Source organism: Denticeps clupeoides, chromosome 3, assembly GCF_900700375.1.
Source record: "Denticeps clupeoides chromosome 3, fDenClu1.1, whole genome shotgun sequence".
NCBI classification, from domain to species: Eukaryota; Metazoa; Chordata; class Actinopteri; order Clupeiformes; family Denticipitidae; genus Denticeps; species Denticeps clupeoides.
Genome location: NC_041709.1, coordinates 35,797,664 through 35,818,593, shown reverse-complemented (window position 1 = coordinate 35,818,593; position 20,930 = coordinate 35,797,664). Strand labels below are relative to the sequence as shown.

Here is a 20,930-nt window from a genome sequence, read left to right as displayed (position 1 = left end):
TAGTAAAATCAGCACCTGTGGTCACCTAACACACACACACACACACACACACACACACTGACTAGAACAACCAGTCTGACCAGTAAGAGTTTGGTGAAGGTTTATTTCTCACGTCTGGTGCAGGAGACTCCAGTGAACATGAAGGAAACATCAAGAGAATCAGGAAACAATGAGAATCCAGAACCACAGTAGAACATTGACCAGGTTCTTCTCTGTTACAGCTGTTTTCAAGGTAACAGTGTGTGTGTGTTGGAGGTGGTGATCAGTGTGACTGCTGAAGATGTTCCTGCAGGTACAGGAGGTTATTTTATCTCACACAGGGTCAGTGAGGACTTATAACTTAAAACCCCAAACCCTGGGTAGAGGGGTTCAGTGAATGTGGAGTGGAACGTGTGCAGGTGGGTCAGTTTATCAGAGGAGATGCTGTAGAAGGTCAGAATCCCAGCCGACCAGTCCAGATACACACCTACTCTGTTGGGACTGTCAGTGGTATCGGCAGCGTTTCCGGGGTCACATTTGTTGAGTTTGCTCGCGAGAAGGAGAACGCATTCGATCGCTGGTGTTCTTCACAGCAGGTTACCACAAAGTAGTGATGGTGAGATCTCATGAGACTTGAGCCAAATGGGTCGAGAAAGGGTTCATTTCTCGAAGCTTCATGTGCACACGACACCACCTACTGGCCAGGTGTATAATTACAAACCATGTATGACCAAATAAATTCAAGTTTTATTTTTGTCACATACACAGTCATACACGGTATGATATGCAGTGAAATGTTTTAATTGTTCTACATAAATGATCACATATGTGTATAATAAAATACTGTTTGACTGTATTCTGTGTGGATATTTTCACTAAACGGTAGTATTATATGATATGGCAAGTCGTGTAACTTGGACAATGATGTACAGAACAGGGGAATTTTTATACATTTTAATTCAGAAATAATAGTTTCACACCAACACACAAAAAGTTTTTGGTTTTAAATGATTCTGTGTTTTTTGACCACCTCTCCTGCCTTTGAAAACACCCTTTCACAGCACAGAAGAAAAAGGCAAGAGCAAGATTATACAAATCGGGGTACAGTCCTTTTTGTCTCTCCCAGTACTCCAGAGGGTTTTCCAGCCTGCTTATATTTGGCTCTGAGAAGGTTGCGCTGGACCTCCACAGTGGCATCTGCTGTTACATTCTGTGCCTCCCGTGCCTCCATGATGCTGGAGATGCCACAGTTCGCTACCTAAGAGGAAACCACAGATCACGTTAGTAAGTGCTCTAATAGGAATAATTGATCTGAAAATGTAAAATAATATATTACCTCCAGTGACATCATGAGGGGTGGGAGCCGGGGGGGATTTCCTCTCTGCTTTGTTTGGACCGTATAACGGCCTTCAAATATATAGTGCTGAATTGTGAGCCGTACAATAAAGTACTCGTGTCTTTCATGCATGCACCCATACATACTGCCTTGTAGGGAGAACATAACAGGGATCTAAGATCATCCACAATACTGCAGGGCTGTGTATCCTTCACTATCATGGAGATAAGGGCTTCATCCAGCTCTCGTTTCCTGCTGGCTGAGAATAAATATGGTGTCTGTTACCACAATAAACAAAAGTCAACATGGACAAATTGTGCATTAGTAACATTGTAATTACTTACCTTGTGTGGGTGAAGCTTCAGTTTCCTCCTTATTCTCATGTAAGGCACGATAATGGCTTAGCGTGGTTGAGGTGTTGTTATTGTACCCCAACTCCTTGGAACACAATAAGCACCTCACCTTTGAATAAAATAATCACTGAAGCCAAAAGTTATAGATTATTAGACAAATTACTACTTGTGGCAAGAAAGTGTATTCTTATTAGATGGATAAAAAATACTCCCCCCTCTGTCACACAATGGTATAGAGAGATTTTTGCAGTCCTGCCTCATGAGAGGCTGGCGGCTGTGCTTAGGGATAATATAAATAGCTTTCAGAATATATGGTCTCCCTTTTTAGATCACTTATCTCCAAATGTGAGAGAAATGGTTTTGTGTGTCAATTAGGGTTTTGCGATGGTTATATTTTTATATCTATATAAAAAAAAATATATAATAATAATAAAGAATGGTCTTGGTTCTGTTGGGTTTTTTCGTGTGTATATATGTGTGTTATAAATGACATGTTTCTACTATGGTATTATTTAAATTATTTTTTGTGTATTCTTTTTGTTTATAGACTTGTTTTTATTGCTTAAGTTGTTTCTGTATTTTTGAAGTGAAATTCAAGTCACAATACCTTAAAGTGATTGTACATCTATCTGTAAATACTGAATAAACATGTCAAGGAAATAAAAAAAAAATAATCACTGAAAAATACAGTTCTTGAAAAGCAAACATAATGCACCTGAAATTACCCCTAGCTGGCTCCATCCTCGTACCTCTCCTACTCTCCTCACTCTAATAACTCTTCAAACTCTCTCTCTGTCTCTCTAAACCCTCCAGAGTATCTCCAAACGCTAGTATCCAAACTATCAAAACTCGGTTAAAACTCTGAACTGACCGCAACTCTCCATGAAAAACCCACATCGTGACTGGGGTGGTGCCGGGGCCCAAATGGACAGAAAAGGACAACAGAGAAGTCAACATCCCCAGTCACTTCTGGACCTCCTACTGCTGCTCAGGGAAACAGGGCAGTCCTGTGACCAGAGCTGTTCTTGCCAAGACCAATCCTCTCACCGTAGACTACAATGTGGTCACCGTGGATGATCTGAACCAGAAGCTGTCTTCTCTGTATGGAAGCAGCGTCCCTGCTGCTGGGTTTGAAGTGTTTGGCTCAGTGTGTAAGTGAGATCAGACCCTCAGCAGCTCCTTCAGGTGGAATGAGACATGTTCCCTGTCACGTATAGGTACTACGTCTCACTATGACCACCATAAAGTGAGCTGCTTTGCTTTTCTGCTTTATATTCCTCATCATTTTTACTTCATCACACACATCTCTAGTTATCTCTGAGATATTTACTGCTTGATTTTTACTTTTTTAACTGTATCATGAACCAAATGAACACAAGACGATAATCTGACCCAAAGTGTCAAATATGGTAAGGTGCATCGCTCAGAGATTATTAGAATTATTACTAATGTGATGTTTTATATAATGGTCTGTTCTAGCCCATTTAGATATTCAATTTGGGACTTGGGCTATACAAGAAATAAATGTAGTTGTTTTTGGGGGGCGGGGGATCTTTGTGGGTCGTGCCCATTGGCTGATAAAAGCTCTATAACTGCTTAGAATTCTGAAAAAAGGACATTTAAAAGTAAATCTTAAATGCACAGAGGCACCGGTGAGGACATCACAGTCTGTCATCAGGGCTGATAAAACAGACTTCCTGGGGGCAGGGGCAAGGAGAAAGGGGTGTGTTTAAAAAGGAGCCCAGATAAACCGTGACACTTACAATACACACGCTATAAGAGTTATTTATTACAGTATTTGCCATTTTTATACATCCTTCAGAGTTGAATAGCATATATACATAATTTCTTCCATATTTTGTTATGTTGCAGCCTGATTCCAAAATGTATTCAATTTATACTAATTATAAAAAAGCACATATACAGTATGCAGAGCCAAAATTGAGCTCAGGTGCATCCTATTTCTTTATAGGGTGGTTGTAGCCTAGTGGGTAACACACTCACCTATGAACCAGAAGACCCAGGTTCAAATCCCACTTACTTCCATTGTGTCCCTGAGCAGGACACTTAACCCTGAGTGTCTCCGGGGGGGGGGGACTGTCCCTGTAATTACTGATTGTAAGTCACTCTGATTAAGGGTGTCTCATAAATGCCATAAATGTAAATGGTATATTCTACTCAAACAGTTGACTGGACGTGATTTGGAAAGACACACGCCTGTCCCAACATTGACAGTTCATGTCAGTCCACAAACCAGAATCTGGGGAACATTACAGAAATGGGAACAATGAGGAAACCACCAGGACTTTTCCTAGAGCTGGCCGATCTCCTAAACTGAGCAACCGTGGGAGAAGGGCCTTAGTCAGGGAGGTGAGCAAGAGCCTGATGAACAGTCTTGCAGAGCTACAGAGGTCTTCTGCGAACCGAGGAAAGTCATCTCTGCAGCAATGCACCAATCAGGCCTGTATGGTAGAGGGGCCAGACGGAAGCCACTCCTTAGTAAAAATCACAGTTTGCCCAAAAGGCATCTATAGGACTCTCAGACCATGAGAAAAAAAATTCTCTGTTCTGATGAGACAAAGATTGAACTCTATTGTATGAACGCCAGGCAGAAACCAGGCACCGCTCATCACCAGACCAATACCATCCCTACAGTGAAGCATCGAGGGAAAGATTACTACAGATGACTGGACTCGGTGCTAGTCTCTAACTACTGTTCATTACTGATGGAGTTTGTGACAGTGAGATACAGACCTGTGTGTGCTGTACGAAGCTGCAGGATGCACACCCTGTCAGACTGTTCATTGTCGCCGGAGATTTCAATCATGCAAATCTAAAGACAGTTCTTCCTAAATTCCATCAACATGTGGACTTTGCGACGAGAGGGAAAAATGTGCTGGATCTTGTTTACACAAACGGCCAATGTCTGCAATGTGCCTCCCAGACCCGATCCTGACAATTTTACTAAGGTCAGACCCCACACTGGAAGGTTTGGTAATTCTTTTTAATATGGTAAGTATATATATATTAAACACATGTTGTTAAGATTTCAGTCAACTTGAGAATTTATTAATGCTTCTACAAGTCATGTCATGAATAAGCATTAAAAATTTGAATAATGCATATTCAACAAACCCTGCACCATACTAGGAATTCAATATGAAGAAAAAAAGCAATTTATTCATTGTACATGTTTTCTGCACGTGGATGTGTTTCTAAAAACAAAAAAGACCGCCTCCATCCTAACCACCACCTATTCAACATACTGCCCTCTGGAAAAAGGTTCAGATCCATCAGGTGCAAAACCAACAGACTAAAGTATAGCAGTCAGAACTCTCAATGTGTGAGTGTGTGTGAGTGTGTGTGAGTGTGTGTGCAGATTTCTTCCATGCAGTCACATCTCACTGCTGCTATTGACTACGGGCCTGTGCAAAATCCTGGCAATGTGCAATAACCAATTTACCCAATAGTTCCACTTATCTCTACTGACCAAAGCCCCCCATATTTATCATGTTTATGATGCTCTTGCATATTCCCCCCCATGTCTCTTGTACCCATATACTGTGTATGTGTTGTTTTTTCACCTTCTTTTCTTGCATCTCTGTGGTCTTGCCAGCTAATTTCATTGTCCAGGTAACTGTACAATGACAATAAAAGTCTTGAAGCTTGAAGTCTAAAACAGGCTCACTGAACTATCAGGCTTAATTAACCAGAACCCTGGGTAAAGTGGCTCTTTGAAGATGCCATGGAACTTGTACAGGAGCTTCTCTTCAGTTGAGAAGACGCTGTGGAAGGACAGAGTGCCGGCCATGTGATCCAGATACACCCTGATCCGTCTGGACTCAGACGCAGGCAAGTTTTTACGGACGTTATCGTGCCAAGCAATGCAAGCGTCATCATTGACCTCCAGACCCCAGGACTTTTCGTTCTTTCCGAGGCAAGACTCCCTTTCATATCCTTTCCTGCTCATACTTTTATAAGCCACTCCCATAATATGACCCCCCCCTGTATACTCAGATTCCCACCAGCAGTTCCCAGTCAGACCCTCCTTACATAGAACCTGCGTAAAATAATCGAACCGTTCCGGGTTATCCGGGTACGACTGCCATTCTTTAACACGTTCAACCTTCCTGCCTCCCTTAGAGATGACCAGTTCTGTGTTTACTGTGTTCGGGTCCAGTAAGATGTTGACTGCAAGAAGAAGAAGAAGAAAATGCTTTAAAACAGGGCTTGTTTATAGAATTCAGTTTACTTTTTGGACATGGACAACTGAATCAACTCAAATGAATGTTCCTGGGGTAAATTAGATGTTCAGGAGTAAAAACACATACCATGTCCTGATACATTTGGATCCTTACAGATGCCATCTTGATAGGAGCGAACTGAAGCTCCAGGGTGGTTTGGATCAGAGATGTAACTGATTAACTGAACGTCATCTTCATAACCTCGCATATGATTTAGGGCCATAAGTAGAACCTCCTTCACTCCTGCTGCCTTGTACCATGGAATTTCTGCTCTCGTGTTTTGGGCATGAGCAGGAATGGTGATGTTGTTCTTGAGGTTCTCAGTGGACTGGCTGATTGTGTTCAGGTACTCCTCCTCATATTTTAGAGACGTGAAGCTGAACATGAAAATCTTATCAACCTCAGGATCTAATAGAAGAACATCAAGCTCAGGGCCTGGACGTTTAATGTCATACTTCATTGTCTTGGTGTATGTGCTCAGGACACCAATCTCAGTCTCTTTCTCATCCAACCAAGAATCCATTTCATTCCTGCTGAATCCAGATCCTTTACGTTTATCCAGATGATCTCTGAGGACTTTTTCTTCTAAGGTTCCTTGTCTGATAGCAGGCAACATCTCTGCAACTGTCTGCAAGAACACAGCAGTGAAATCCCTCAGCTTGGTTTGGAACAGCTCCAGTTTGTCCCTGATGTCATCAGTCTTCAGAATCTTACTCTTCACCAGTAGATCAGTGGTTCTCATCTCTGCCTCATGGAAATCCTCCATCACTTTCTTCAGCTGAGAGACCAGAGATTCTGAGACCATGTTGTTTATCTGTGCAGCTACGTCATTTAACTTATTTAGAGGGTACAACCAGACCTTCACAGGAACGGCCTTCTCTCCATCCTTTCCCAGCAGAGTGGGCAGCTCTTTGTAGACCAGCACGGCCTCTTCATAGGAAGTGGGGTTCTGCTCTAGTAAAAAGTCACCATGAAATGTACAACTCATGTTCGTCACCATGTCCTTGTCCTCATCATTCATCTCAACTTTTCCTTCTCCACTGATTTCAATTCCTGGAATCTTTTTGATCATCATGCTCAGGTTTCCATGAATCTCCTGCCTTTCAGATTCATCAGCAGCAGTGTCCTCAAACACCATGAAGGCTTCAGCCCCATAGAGAACCCCAACCACCACATGTGTGGCCTCCATTTGATTGAAGACCTCGGGGTATTTCACGTTTAAGCCGAGAATCTTCAGCTCCTTGAACTCAGTGGTCCCCTGGTACTTCATTGTTACTCTACACTGATGTTTAGATGAAGCTTTGTCATGGAGGTACTGTGCTGACCCACCAACCTCGACCAGCCCAGCAAAGAAGCTGGCCTGCAGAGAGGCGCTCACATCCAGCAGTTTATGTTTCTCACTGACTGAGTCAGAGGTTGTGATGTCGAAGTTGCTGTACGGTTGTGCTTCAGATGTTGTTCCTTTCTCAATGTCCTCCACACCCCACAGACTCTTACCTACATCAGGGGAGGACAGTCATCAGCGCACCATCAGGGGTACACAAGTTATCAAGGTTCTCTTTACAGGATTTTTGTCTATCTGACTGACTTGTATAGAACAACAGCGTGTGCTGCAGAATCACTTCACTTTCACGTTTCATTTACATTTACGGACATTTATCGGATTCAGAGCCACCCTTATCCAATCAGTAGTTACAGGGACAGTCCCCCCCTGGAGACACTCAGGATTATGGTAGTAAGCAGGATTTGAACCTGGGTCTTCTGGTTCATAGGCGAGTGTGTTACTTACTAGTCTACTAGCACCCTAATAGTTTCATCTATTTCAGTGGAGTAAGTTATTTTCAAAATGTGGACTGAGAAACGTTAGCAATGAAGCAAGACAAAGGTGAGCATCTGAAATAAGACCAGAGCCTTAATTTAACTGAAGAAACTGCAATCTGGGAATTTACCTCTTACAGAGACCTGAACTTACTGATTCAAGTTTAAATGTCCCCTGACATGAAAATTTCACTTTTTTCACCCCACTGAAAGTTCCCTGCCTCTGCCATTGTGTGTTCTGGTCTTGAAGGTGGTGTACTAGTGTAAATGGCTTACCCGCTATGACGCTGTCATTTCTTGCATTGTACAACGTTCCGAGATGCAGGGGTCTGCCGAGGGCTTTAATGGCCACGAGATCAGAAGAGTTCATGACTGCAGAACAAGAAAAGTTTAATGTACATGTAGTTACTGTGTCTTACAGTGACAGAAGAGGCCAGATTGACTTTCACCAGATTGTCATTTTTCTCCAAATCACACAAAACCCACATTTTCATTTCATTTTATTAAAGGAACACAGGACACTATATTTATTTACAGAATTTAAAAAACTAGACAATATCTTGTTAAATCCAATATTTATATATCTGTGACTACATATTTTATGAATGCTGACCCTAAATGAAGAACTTTAGCAACATTCAGGAAACAGAACCAGAGCTCACCTGATGATGTACGGCTGGGCGCTCTCACCGTGTTCCTCTCAGGTCAGTTGCTTGTGAGTCTAGAGATCAGCTCGTATTTATACTCCACTGTGCTGCATGGGTGTCGTGCAGATGATGTATGTGGGGAGTAGAATTGCAGAACAGTCACAGCAATGGACTGAAATTCATCATTTGCATCATGTACTATCATTCATGAATCACCTGTCTGTCAGGAAGCCAACTTCTGTCTCCTTGAAATGGTTTGAAGAATGTAGGAGACACTACAAAGGTACTGTTAGATCAAACACTGCATACAGTAGGTTTTAGCGAATATTAAATATGCGATTAGGCAGACTGTGATCCCAAATCCCAAGTTTTTGTCATTTCTTTCTTGGAACTATGTGATCAGAATTCCATTTCTTCTGAATTCAACATTGCTCAATATGTAGCATTGTGGGTAACATTGCGCAACCATGCAATCCCAAGTGTCAACTGGTCTTTTTCAGTCTAAAAAGTAATTCATTATCTCAGGGTCCTTCACAGCAACAGGTGTGTGCAGTTGCAACACAGGATGTGCTCCAACTTGACATTTGTCAGCTGCCATGAGCTGCAATTCATGTGAATTTTATGAGTCAGTTTTTTTTTTTTTATTATATTTATTGAGGTCATTTTTTAATTTACTGACATACAAGATAGATTAAATTCAGCAGTTACACACATCACTGTGCAAAGGCAAAACTCTTCACAAATGTAACATTGTGAGTAATAATAACAATAAAAATACAATTATGAATAGGTACTTAAAGCAAGAGTGATAGGGGAAGTGGAAACAGAAGAGAAAATGAATAATAAAATAAAATAAAAAGTGGTGTATTAACACCTACACTACGACTACAAGGTTTCAAGTAGTGATGCAATTTTCAGGAATCTTTAAGAGGTATTTGGAAAGAGGCCTCCAAGAAGCTTGAAACAGATCTATATTTCCAGACATACTATATCTGAGCCTTTCTACATGAAGGGTGGAGGAAAGTTCAGACAACCACATCTTGAATAGTGGCCTTGACTTATTCTTCCACATGCAAAGAATAGATTGTTTTGTGATCATCATACCGTACTGTATAGGCACTCGGAAAGCTTTTTTAAGATGCTGCAAGGACACTGACCAGCCAAGAACAGCAGTTGTAGGATCTAAGGGAAGCTCCCAAGCATAAACTTCTGACCAGAATTCACCCATTTTAGGTCATGCCCAAGCGAACCCTCAGCAGATTCACACTTATTGCAGAGAGAGGAAATAGTGGGGTAAAAAGTGTTAAGTTTAACCCTAGAGTAGTGTAATCTATGCAACACCTTGTAATGAGTAAGATGGTGTCTAACATTAATAGAGCAGGTGTATATATTTTTTAAGACATTCATGTTCCCAGCCTTCCCCAGAAACATGAATATCCAGTTCCTTTTCCCAATCGTTTTTCAGTTGATTAGTAAAAAAACGGAATTGTAAAAAAAATATAACTTTGGGTTATTGGGAACGCAAGTAAGTAATTTGTGTAATTCATTATGAGCTGGCAGAATTTCAAAGTTTGGAATAGTGTAATGAACGTAATTTCTAGTTTGTACGTATCTAAAGAAGTGTGACGCAGGGAGGTCGAATTTCCCTTTTATTTGAGAAAAAGTGGCAGAATATATAAATCTCTATATATAAATCTCTCAGGGTGAGGATTCCTTTTCTCGCCCAATCTATGAGCACCGGGTCTAATAGTGAGTGTTTAAAGGCGAGGTTACGACAGACAGGAGCAAAAAAGGAGGTATTTGGTAGTTCCTGATCTTGGTAGTTAAAGATCCTGAGAGAGTTATTAATCGTAAACTAAAACTAACCCGTAGGCGTGTGGCGATTGCCAGAACTCAAAATACAAACATAAACACGGTGAAGTTCACGAAAATGCCGTCCCTCCCGAAGTGGCGAAATTCTCTGGCATTTATGCGCCGTCCGGTCCCTCGGCCTGGCTCCCCGGCGTGGTCCCATGTGACGACCCCGGACCCTCGGCCTGGCTCCCCGGCATGGTCCTGCTTGGTGGCCCCGGACCCTCGGACCTGCACACAAAAAACAGGGCCGATCCATCCGGGTACGTGCGGGCCCAGTCTCCACACGTCCCCTCTGACACGTCTTGTGTCACCCCCTGCACCATGCAGGGAGATTGTCCCGGAGCCTCCGGCGACTGTTTCAGGAACCCCAGGCTGATGCCTTCTCGGCACATGCAGCCCCTCTCACTGCACGCCCCTGGTGCCAAGGGGAGGGCATTGCCAGACCATCCGGCTAGCCCCTTCTGCGTCCGTTGGGACAAGCAGACCCTCTTCCTGCCTGTCCCAGCTGGGTCCCGGGGTTCGGCTCTGCGGCTGGGTTGCCATCCTTCCGTTCGTAGGGCTCATCTGGTGGGCACAGCCAGGATCTCGGGAGGCGCGACCTTCTCGTCGCCCGCCAGTGCAGGGTCTTCTTGCCCCAGATCCTGACTGGCGCTGGATGTGGTGGAGGGGCAGAGTTCTGGCCGATCAAACTCCACCCTCAGTCTCGGCAGGAAGTCCCGAAAACTCCTTCTGTCTGTCTCTCCCTGCTGCCAGAGGGCTGCGCCACAGCCCCATGCTGACCCAGACAGACACGCAAGGATGGTGTCTCATCCGTGTCTGCTGCCCCACTGAAGGGTCCCGGGGCCATTGGGCTGTCCCACACGGGGCTGGGCACGTCGCTGGAGATGGTGGTGGGTGTGTGGCGTGGAGGGGGTGGACATCTTCTCCAGCATGCGGGGGCGCTGGTGATGCGCTGCCGTTCAGCTGGGGAACGTCCGGGCAGAGTGAAGGCGGGTCGGCGACCGGAGCTGGAATGGAGGATTCCTTGTGAGGCAGTCCCGGCAGCGCAGTTGCTGGCTGGTGACCTCCCGTCGCCCTCTTCCACCAGCTGTCCTCACACTGCTGGGAGGGACGTGGGTCTCCACGGACCTCATGACGATCCTGGACAGGTGCGATGGGCGGAGCCATCCCGGCACCGACCGCCCAAACGGCGTCATCCTGGTCGTCGTCCGTGTCAACCTCGTACTCCTCATACCCCCAGAAGTCACGTGGGTCATCACGGATGTCACGACGATCTCGGACGTATGCAATGGGCGGAGCCATCCCAGCACCGGCCGCCCAAAGAAAATCAACGTCATCGCCGCTTTCGTCATCCGTGTCCTCCCACCGGTGACTCTGAGGGTCGTCCACCCTGCGGACATCCTGGACCCATGGCACGATCATCTCCCATGGGCAGTTCTCTGGCCATTCGGGCAGGAGCCTGCCCACCTCCTCGCTGGAGGGACGCCGCCTATGTAATAAAAATTGAGGTGATCTATTAAAATTGCTTAAAACCAAAGCTCTAGGATGAGCACATGACATTTTCACCCAAGAGGCAAATGTGTCACCCATGTCAAATTCTCTAATCACAACTAAAATATAGTCCCACTCAATTTGGTCAAACGCCTTTCCTGCATCCAAGGCAAGAGCTGCAATACTAGCTTGAGGCTCAAACCTAGTATACAAGATATTTATTAGTCACCTAACATTAAAAAAGGAGAAGCGGCCAGGAATGAAACCAGACTGGTCGTGATGAACAAATTTCCCAATACAATCATTTAGTCTCTTCGCAAGACTCTTAGTGAAGATTTTTAAGATCAGAGTTCAAGAGAGATATGAGTCGATATGATGATGGATTTGTTTCTTCTTTAACTTTTTTTAAATAAATCTGATGCTTGCCTCATACAAGGACTGGTGTATACCAGCTGAGTGCTTAAACATTCTCAACAGCAAAGAGGAAAGCGTCTGTGCAAATGTTTTATAAAATTCGATCTCGAACCCATCTGGGCTGGGTGCCTTCCCACCGGGGAAAGATTTAATAGCATCTAGTATTTCAGCAATTGGGGGGATTGGGGGTGGTGCTGTCATAGTATCATGGTAGCCCCGGGAAGCTTCACCCTTGCGCCTTCTATTCACGAAGGTTGACAGAGGCCGAAATGAATTATGATGTGGGTAATCGGGAATTGTTGGCCATACGGGCAGTGTTGGGGGAGTGGAGCCACCTGCTGGAGGGAGCACAACATCCCTTCGAGGTCATTACTGATCACTGGAATCTCAGATACATCCGGCAGGCGAAACGTCTGAACTCTCGTCAGGCTCGGTGGATTTGTTCTCCTATCCCGTTTCTCATTCAAAATCACCTACCGGCCCGGGAAGCTAAACAGGAGAGTGGATGCACTCCCCCAGCAGTATTCTCCAATTCGGCCTCCTTCCATGATTGTTGCCACGGTCATGTGGGACCTCAACGAGGAGATCGTTCAAGAAAACCCGGAACCACCCGACCCCTCCTAGATGTCCTCCGTAGCCTATGTACCGGGGCGCTTTCGTGGGAGGGTGATAGAATGGGCCCACAAGACACCAGCTACTGGGCATCCGCAGAACGGGAGAAGTGGTGGCCAGGAAGTATTGGAAGTATCCTTTGCAGAAGGATGTGCAGACCTGCGTCTCCTCCTGTGCTGATTGTGTCGTGACCGTAAGGTTACTTATTGCTCCCACTTTGTCCACCCCAGACACAGGCAACATGCAAAGTATAATTCAAACAGTACACTATTTGTTGTTTAAATAAAATCAGACAAGATGCATGTTGGGGGCGTAAGAGAATAACACTGCCAGGAACGGTTACACCTCACTAGTACTGCCAGGTTAATGCCACCCTCCCCGGTACACACAGCAAATCGTGACAACAGTTCAGAGCACACTTACAAACCCACAATTCATCAGAAATCGGAGATCACACCAAACACACGTTTACAAACCGCAAGTGAAGCACCACAAATGCACATTTTAAGAGGGTTGGGTGGGTAATAAAATCAGTATGGTGACAAACCAGGCTGGTTATCTTAACCCCCATACACACAGCATTACTAATTATCTAATAACATATACCTATAAAAAAATCCCTATCTAATAAGAAAAAGATCTTAAAAATACTGGTCGGGCTCCCCCGTCATAATGTATAATATATTTGGTCTAGTGGAGTGGCTGCTGTAAGTGTATTTAGACAAATACTCGGCAGTGAAGGAGGTGCACAAACACATCAAACTACATACATGATAAAAACAAAAAAAGAGAAGAGGGTGCTAGTAGCCTAGTGGGTTAGACACTCGCCTATGAACCAGAAGACCCAGGTTCAAACCCCACTTACTACCATTGTGTCCCTGAGCAAGACACTTAACCCTGAGTGTCTCCAGGGGGGGACTGTCCCTGTAACTACTGATTGTAAGTCGCTTGTACTGATTGTAAGGCCGTCTGGTAAATGCTGTGAATGTAAATGGTAGATTCTACTCAGCAAATAGTTCTCCTATAATTGGAGTCCACCTGCGGACAAAACAGTTGATTAGACGTGATTTGGAAAGGCACACGCCTGTCCCAACGTTGAAAGTTCATGTTCCAGACCACCAGGTGTTAGATATATAAACCCAGACCGCTACACTTTTACATTATTCTAGTTTACCGTGTTTTAATAGGCGTGTATTTCAGGGTTTTATATATTATCATGTTCCAGATCACCAGGTGTTAGATATATAAACCCAGACCGCTACACTTTTACATTATTCTTGTTTACCGTGTTTTAATAGGCGTGTATTTCAGGGTTTTATATATTATCATGTTCCAGATCACCAGGTGTTAGATATATAAACCCAGACCGTTACACTATTACATTATTCTAGTTTACCGTGTTTTAATAGGCGTGTATTTCAGGGTTTTATATATTATCATGTTCCAGACCACCAGGTGTTAGATATATAAACCCAGACCGTTACACTTTTACATTATTCTAGTTTACCCTGTTTTAATAGTCGTGTATTTCAGGGTTTTATATATTATCATGTTCCAGACCACCAGGTGTTAGATATATAAACCCAGACCGTTACACTTTTACATTATTCTAGTTTACCGTGTTTTAATAGGCGTGTATTTCAGGGTTTTATATATTATCATGTTCCAGACCACCAGGTGTTAGATATATAAACCCAGACCGTTACACTTTTACATTATTCTAGTTTACCGTGTTTTAATAGTCGTGTATTTCAGGGTTTTATATATTATCATGCTCCAGACCACCAGGTGTTAGATATATAAACCCAGACCGTTACACTTTTACATTATTCTAGTTTACCGTGTTTTAATAGGCGTGTATTTCAGGGTTTTTTATATTATCATGCTCCAGACCACCAGGTGTTAGATATATAAACCCAGACCGTTACACTTTTACATTATTCTAGTTTACCGTGTTTTAATAGGCGTGTATTTCAGGGTTTTATATATTATCATGTTCCAGACCACCAGGTGTTAGATATATAAACCCAGACCGTTACACTTTTACATTATTCTAGTTTACCGTGTTTTAATAGGCGTGTATTTCAGGGTTTTATATATTATCATGTTCCAGATCACCAGGTGTTAGATATATAAACCCAGACCGTTACACTATTACATTATTCTAGTTTACCCTGTTTTAATAGTCGTGTATTTCAGGGTTTTATATATTATCATGTTCCAGACCACCAGGTGTTAGATATATAAACCCAGACCGTTACACTATTACATTATTCTAGTTTACCATGTTTTAATAGGCGTGTATTTCAGGGTTTTATATATTATCATGTTCCAGACCACCAGGCATTAGATATATAAACCCAGACCGTTACACTTTTACATTATTCTAGTTTACCGTGTTTTAATAGGCGTGTATTTCAGGGTTTTATATATTATCATGCTCCAGACCACCAGGTGTTAGATATATAAACCCAGACCGTTACACTATTACATTATTCTAGTTTACCGTGTTTTAATAGTCGTGTATTTCAGGGCTTTATATATTATCATGCTCCAGACCACCAGGTGTTAGATATATAAACCCAGACCGTTACACTTTTACATTATTCTAGTTTACCATATTTTAATAGTCGTGTATTTCAGGGTTTTATATATTATCATGTTCCAGACCACCAGGTGTTAGATATATAAACCCAGACCGCTACACTATTACATTATTCTAGTTTAGTTAGCAGGGACAGTCTCCTCTGAACTCTGCATAACGAACAGATCCTGAAATGAAGTAAACAGGTGGCCCCGCCCACTCCTCTTCAACTCGCGAAGCCCCGCCCCTTCAGCGTTTCCGTTCCGAAAAAGTTCTTCTCACAGCTGATTGGCTGAGAGCGCCTCGCAGCTGACATACTGAAAGCCCCGCCCCTTCAGCGTTCCCGCCAGTAAGAAGTCAGGCTCACAGCTGATTGGCCGGCGTTTCGCGGCACGGAATCGGGGTTTGTTTACTTCTGCAGATGAAATCTTGTCCTTAAACTTCGTGCCTGTTGTTCTGTAGGAGACTTTAAAAGCTCATATTTTAACATTTACTAGTTAATATGGCGATTATTTCAAATATTTAAAATAATTTCTGCTATTTCCATTTAAAGAATTTACCCTTATCCAGAGCAACTTACAGTCAGTAGTTACAGGGACAGTCCCCCCCTGGAGACACTCAGGGTTAAGTGTCTTGCTCAGGGACACAATGGTAGTAAGTGGGATTTGAACCTGGGTCTTCTGGTTCACAGGCGAGTGTGTTCCTTTAAATGTCCGGATCTTGTTGTATATGTGCTTTATGTATGCAAGCACATTCGGTAAATGTCTAGAACCCCTTAAAAATGTTCTTTTTATTACAGCAGAAGAAGGATTAAAGTAATAAAGTTTTTTAGTTTTTAATTATACTCTAATGGTTAATGACTTTAAACTTATGATGACTGTCATTTGATTTGATCCTGTAGGAAAGTCTGAGAATAAATGAATTTGCATAATATCTTGGAAGGCTGTGATGCCAGACGGTGCTAATATTCCTGAGCAGGAATCATCTTAAAAAACATTTCAAGTGCAGCCGATCAAATCCTTAATTCAATTAGCGAATCAATAACTTCCTTCGATCTGGCTGTCTGTACACTGGACAGCTAAAGTTTAAACGATCGGTTGCATTTTTAAAAAATAATTGAAGCAAAATTAAATAATAAGTATTTTATGATCGTTCCAGACGTCGTTCTTGCAGCATTTAATGCGGTAAAGTGAGAAGATTGCAGAGCAATGAGAACAGTGGACAAAGTTCATACCAAAGCATTAAAAAAAACGTCTTTTCATTTCATATCTTTGCTGTCATTTCCTGTTTTGCAACATTCAGCGTGTTCATGTGTTTCGACTTGATCCAGTGGCTCCACACCAACACCTACAGGCTGTTCCTGGACCACACCTTCTCAGTGTGGAGGCCTGTCTGGAGGTAAGATGTCTGGAGCGAGCAGGTCCAGGGCTCCGGGCCGCGGTGGGAGATACCTGGGCCAGGACTACAGAGCGCTGCGGCAGAAATGCCTGGAAAATGGAGAACTGTTCCGCGACAAGGCGTTCGATGCGGTTCCAGCTTCTTTGGGGTACAAGGAACTTGGGCCAAATTCAGCCCTAGTGCAGGGAGTTGAGTGGAAGAGACCCTGGGTAAGTTCTAACCACCAGTCCCATATTCCTGTTGCTCTGGTCGCTTAGTTCATGTCCAGAAAGAAGAATAAAACCAAACTGAACGCCGGATCACAACTGCTGTGATCTGTAGGATTTCGAGTCCGTCTGGTCTGACGACTCTGGAGACAAAAAACTGGTTTCGCTCCAGATAAACAGCAGCGGCGTTTCATGCCTTCCTAAATCTGCAGTTTCTCACGGTGCAACATCAATTTTATCTCAACAGAAGATATGCAGCTCACCCAAGTTCATCTCCGAAGGAGCCACCAGGACAGACATCTGCCAGGGGGAACTGGGTAAGTTCCTCATGTGTTCCTGGCATCGCTGGCCTGGTTACTCATAAAACAACAGAGTCTGAAGTGAAATTTACATCCTTTTTTACTTCAGTTAGCATGCTAACTGGCTAACAGCAACATGTTGTAACAACATCACGTTTTAGACCATGGTGAGTTTCTCTAACTGTCCACACCAAGTCCTGCACGAGAAAGTGGAGATTCTTGCCATTCTTAGCAAAGAGCCTGAATTTTTAACAAAGAGCCTGAATTCGTATTCTTAATACCGGACAGAGATGATGAAAACAGTGACACTGAACTCCGCCCATTCTCATCCCACCAATCAGATCACCTGAGATCAGGTGTGGAGACCTAGGGACCGTCGCTTGAGCGCAGGTGTAGAGACCTAGGGAATGTCGCCCAAGTGCAGGGGTGGAGACCTAGGGACCGTTGCCCGAGAGCAGGGGTGGAGACCTAGGGACCGTCACCCGAGAGCAGGAGTGGAGACCTAGGGACCGTTGCCCGAGAGCAGGGGTGGAGACCTAGGGAATGTCGCCGAAAGCAGGGGTGGAGACCTAGGGACCGTCGCTCGAAAGCAGGAGTTGATACCTATGGACCGTCGCCCGATTGATGGGGTGGAAACCTAGGGACCGTCGGCCGAGAGCAGGGGTGGAGACCTAGGGACCGTCACCCGAGAGCAGGAGTGGAGACCTAGGGACCGTCACCCGAGAGCAGGAGTGGAGACCTAGGGACCGTCGTCCGAGAGCAGGTGTGGAGACCTAGGGACCGTTGCCCGAGAGCAGGGGTGGAGACCTAGGGAATGTCGCCGATAGCAGGAGTGGAGACCTAGGGACCGTCGGCCGATTGATGGGATGGAGACCTAGGGACCGTCGGCCGAGAGCAGGGGTAGAGACCTACAGACTGTCTTTTGATTGATGGGGTGGAGACCTAGGCAACGTCGCCTGAGAGCAGGTGTAGATACTTTGGGACCGTCACTTGAGTGCAGGGGTGGAGATGGTTACCAGTCAGCGTCTGGTCTTCTTCACTGTGTTATCAGCGCCGTACTTTGTGTTCCTCGTGTCTGAATTTCTATTCTGTTTATTTGCTTGTTAATTTATTCGTGTGTATTTGTTTACATCAGGTGACTGCTGGCTGTTGGTTTCAGTTGCGTCCATTACTCTCCAAAAGGACGTCCTGGCCCGAGTAGTTCCCCAGGATCAGAGTTTCCAGACAGACTATGCCGGCATCTTTCACTTCCAGGTCCGTCACAAAGCTCACTTCCTGCTACGCAGATAAAAATGTGTCCCTGACGCCATGTCCTGGTAACAGTTCTGGCAGGAGGGGGAATGGGTGGACGTCGTCGTCGACGACCGGCTGCCTGTTAAAGACGGAAGACTCTTGTTCGTCCACTCTGCAGACTGTACGGAGTTCTGGAGCGCCCTGCTGGAGAAAGCCTACGCCAAGTGAGCGAGACCCGTCCTCTTTCTGTCCTCCCAGAAATGAGACATAAACCAGATGGACGTATTTTAATCCTGGAAACGCCTGCAGGGTGAGCGGCTGTTACGAGTCTCTGAAAGGAGGCCTGCCGTCCGAAAGCCTGACTGATTTCACTGGAGGCATCGTGGAGGTCTACGAGCTGCACAGCGCCCCCTCGTACCTGTACGCCGTCATGATGAGAGCGATGAGACTAGGATCTCTCCTGGCGACCTTCACGATGTTCGACTCCACGCTAAACCTGGTGGACAAACATGCTTATTCCATTACTGGCGTACAGAAGGTACACAAACTTCTTCATCACTTTGGTCACTTTGCACATTTTCGTAATCCCATGGACTCTGTTTTCTTCATAATGAAGGTTCACCTGCAAGGGACAACTGCCAACCTTGTACGGCTGAGGAACCCATGGGGACACAAGGAATGGCGGGGAGCCTGGAGCGACAAGTGAGTTTCTTCTCCCCTGTAGAGCACCTGACGATGGGTTCTGTGGTTGTGGCAGCCAAGCCGTCTTTGGAGATCTACACCGATCTGACCATCTCCCTCACTTAGCTCCAGAGAATGGGACTTGGTCGAACCAGAGGAGAGGAAAAAACTGAACTACTCGGCTGACGACGGGGAGTTCTGGTGAGTTCTCTCCTGAAACCACGATTCGGCTGAAAACGATGGTCCATGATGAGTGAATGTGTGGACTTCCTGTCTGAAGGATGGCGTTCTCAGACTTCAAGGACCATTTCTCTGAGGTGCACATTTGCAACCGAACGCCTGACACCAGCGATGATCTGAGCCACTGGAGGTTCTCCCAGTTCAACGGTGTATGGAAGGCTGGCTCCACTGCAGGAGGCAACAGGGAGCATAAAGGTGAGCAGACAACACACCTGAAGACCCAGGTTCAAACCCCACTTACTACCATTGTGTCCCTGAGCAGGACACTTAACCCTGAGTGTCTCCAGGGGGGGGACTGTCCCTGTAACTACTGATTGTAAGTAGCTCTGGATAAGGGCGTCAGTCCACCTGCGGCGCGTGACGTCTTCTGATGTCTTCATGTCTACAGCGACCTTCTGCAACAACCCTCAGTTCGCCATTGAACTGGGGGAGCTGGACAGCGAGCCCCACGATGGAGTGGAGGGCTGCAGCCTCCTGGTGGGCCTCATCCAGAAGAACACCCGCAGAATGAAGATGCTCGGCCAGGAGCTCAGTGCCGTTGGCTTCAGCATCTACAGGGTAACGGCAGATCTTCTGAAGCCTGCTGGATTCACAATCAGACGCGGTAGAAAACGCAGTATTTTTTACGCTTGTTTTTCAGGTCCCTCAGGAGGTGAGATGATGAGAAGTTTCCTGTTTTTCATATCCGGCCTGAAGATGGTGGACTAACGTGTGTGTTTGAATCTCAGTACGTGGGTCAGTCCAACATCACGCTGGGCCGCGACGTTCTCCTACGGCAGAAACCCGTCGCCGTGACAGATCCCTTCGAACCAAGACGGGAAATCTGCAAACGCTTCACACTCCCGCCTGCGGAATACGTCCTCGTCCCGTCCACCGCGCTGCCAGACCAGGAGGGCGGCTTCCTTCTGCGTGTCTTCTACAAGAAGATGGCGTTTAACAGGTGGGTGACGGTCCCAGACGGGCAGTTTGGTGGATCCGGGACTCACGGTCAAGTCTTCTGTCCCACAGGAAAGCGCTGGACATTTGACCTGAAGTCGCCAGTTGATGAATGCTGATGTATTGAGTGGCCACACAGCAGACTGGCAGGACCAGAAGCACCACAGTCGTTCCACAACTCTTCACACGCTACGTCTTACATGGTCCTTCTAGTCCAGAATAAAGATTCACAATTCTGATCACAAACGACTGTTTAACTGGATAAAAAGTGTTCATCAAGTCAACATCAGAACGTTGTTCTGTAGGAACGTCCCGTTTCATACGTGTGCATGTGATTCTCCACCTTCAGCCACAAGATGGAATTGTAGCGGTTCAGACCGCGGTGGATGGAAATAAACACCTGGAACATCTACTGGTTCTCCTACCAACACATTTTATACATATGATACTACACACACACACACACATACTACACACATACAGATACTACACACCCACACATAGATACTACACACACAAACACACACACACAGATACTGCACACACACACACACACACAGATACTACACACACAGAGATACTACACACACACACACACACACACA

At 45.0% G+C, this 20,930-nt stretch overlaps 3 protein-coding genes across 11 annotated transcripts in view; 2 read left to right on the top strand and 1 right to left on the bottom strand.

Annotated features, from left to right (window-relative positions):
- The window catches only part of LOC114785606 (NACHT, LRR and PYD domains-containing protein 12-like), a 438,381-nt gene that overhangs the window by 59,593 nt on the left and 357,858 nt on the right, over positions 1–20,930 (top strand). The gene's annotated exons all lie outside the window — the stretch shown is intronic.
- Positions 4,656–8,429, bottom strand: LOC114785691 (neoverrucotoxin subunit beta-like). The gene is made up of 4 exons (XM_028972207.1): positions 8,393–8,429; positions 8,007–8,102; positions 6,000–7,409; positions 4,656–5,859 (listed from the first exon to the last, which is right to left on the bottom strand). Exons 2-4 carry the CDS (start codon positions 8,098–8,100, stop codon positions 5,342–5,344), a joined length of 2,022 nt encoding a protein of 673 aa, XP_028828040.1. The 5' UTR covers positions 8,101–8,102; positions 8,393–8,429; the 3' UTR covers positions 4,656–5,341.
- On the top strand, positions 16,624–20,737 carry LOC114785725 (calpain-2 catalytic subunit-like). Of its 2 annotated transcripts, XM_028972263.1 has the most exons (12): positions 16,626–16,939; positions 17,184–17,253; positions 18,371–18,489; positions 18,559–18,692; positions 18,778–19,006; positions 19,085–19,170; positions 19,276–19,350; positions 19,430–19,584; positions 19,778–19,947; positions 20,030–20,041; positions 20,118–20,329; positions 20,398–20,737. In XM_028972263.1, exons 1-12 carry the CDS (start codon positions 16,736–16,738, stop codon positions 20,414–20,416), a joined length of 1,485 nt encoding a protein of 494 aa, XP_028828096.1. In that variant the 5' UTR covers positions 16,626–16,735; the 3' UTR covers positions 20,417–20,737. The 2 variants fall into 2 exon arrangements, with proteins under 2 accessions (XP_028828094.1, XP_028828096.1); XM_028972261.1 differs by having other exon boundaries at positions 16,624–16,939; positions 20,118–20,737.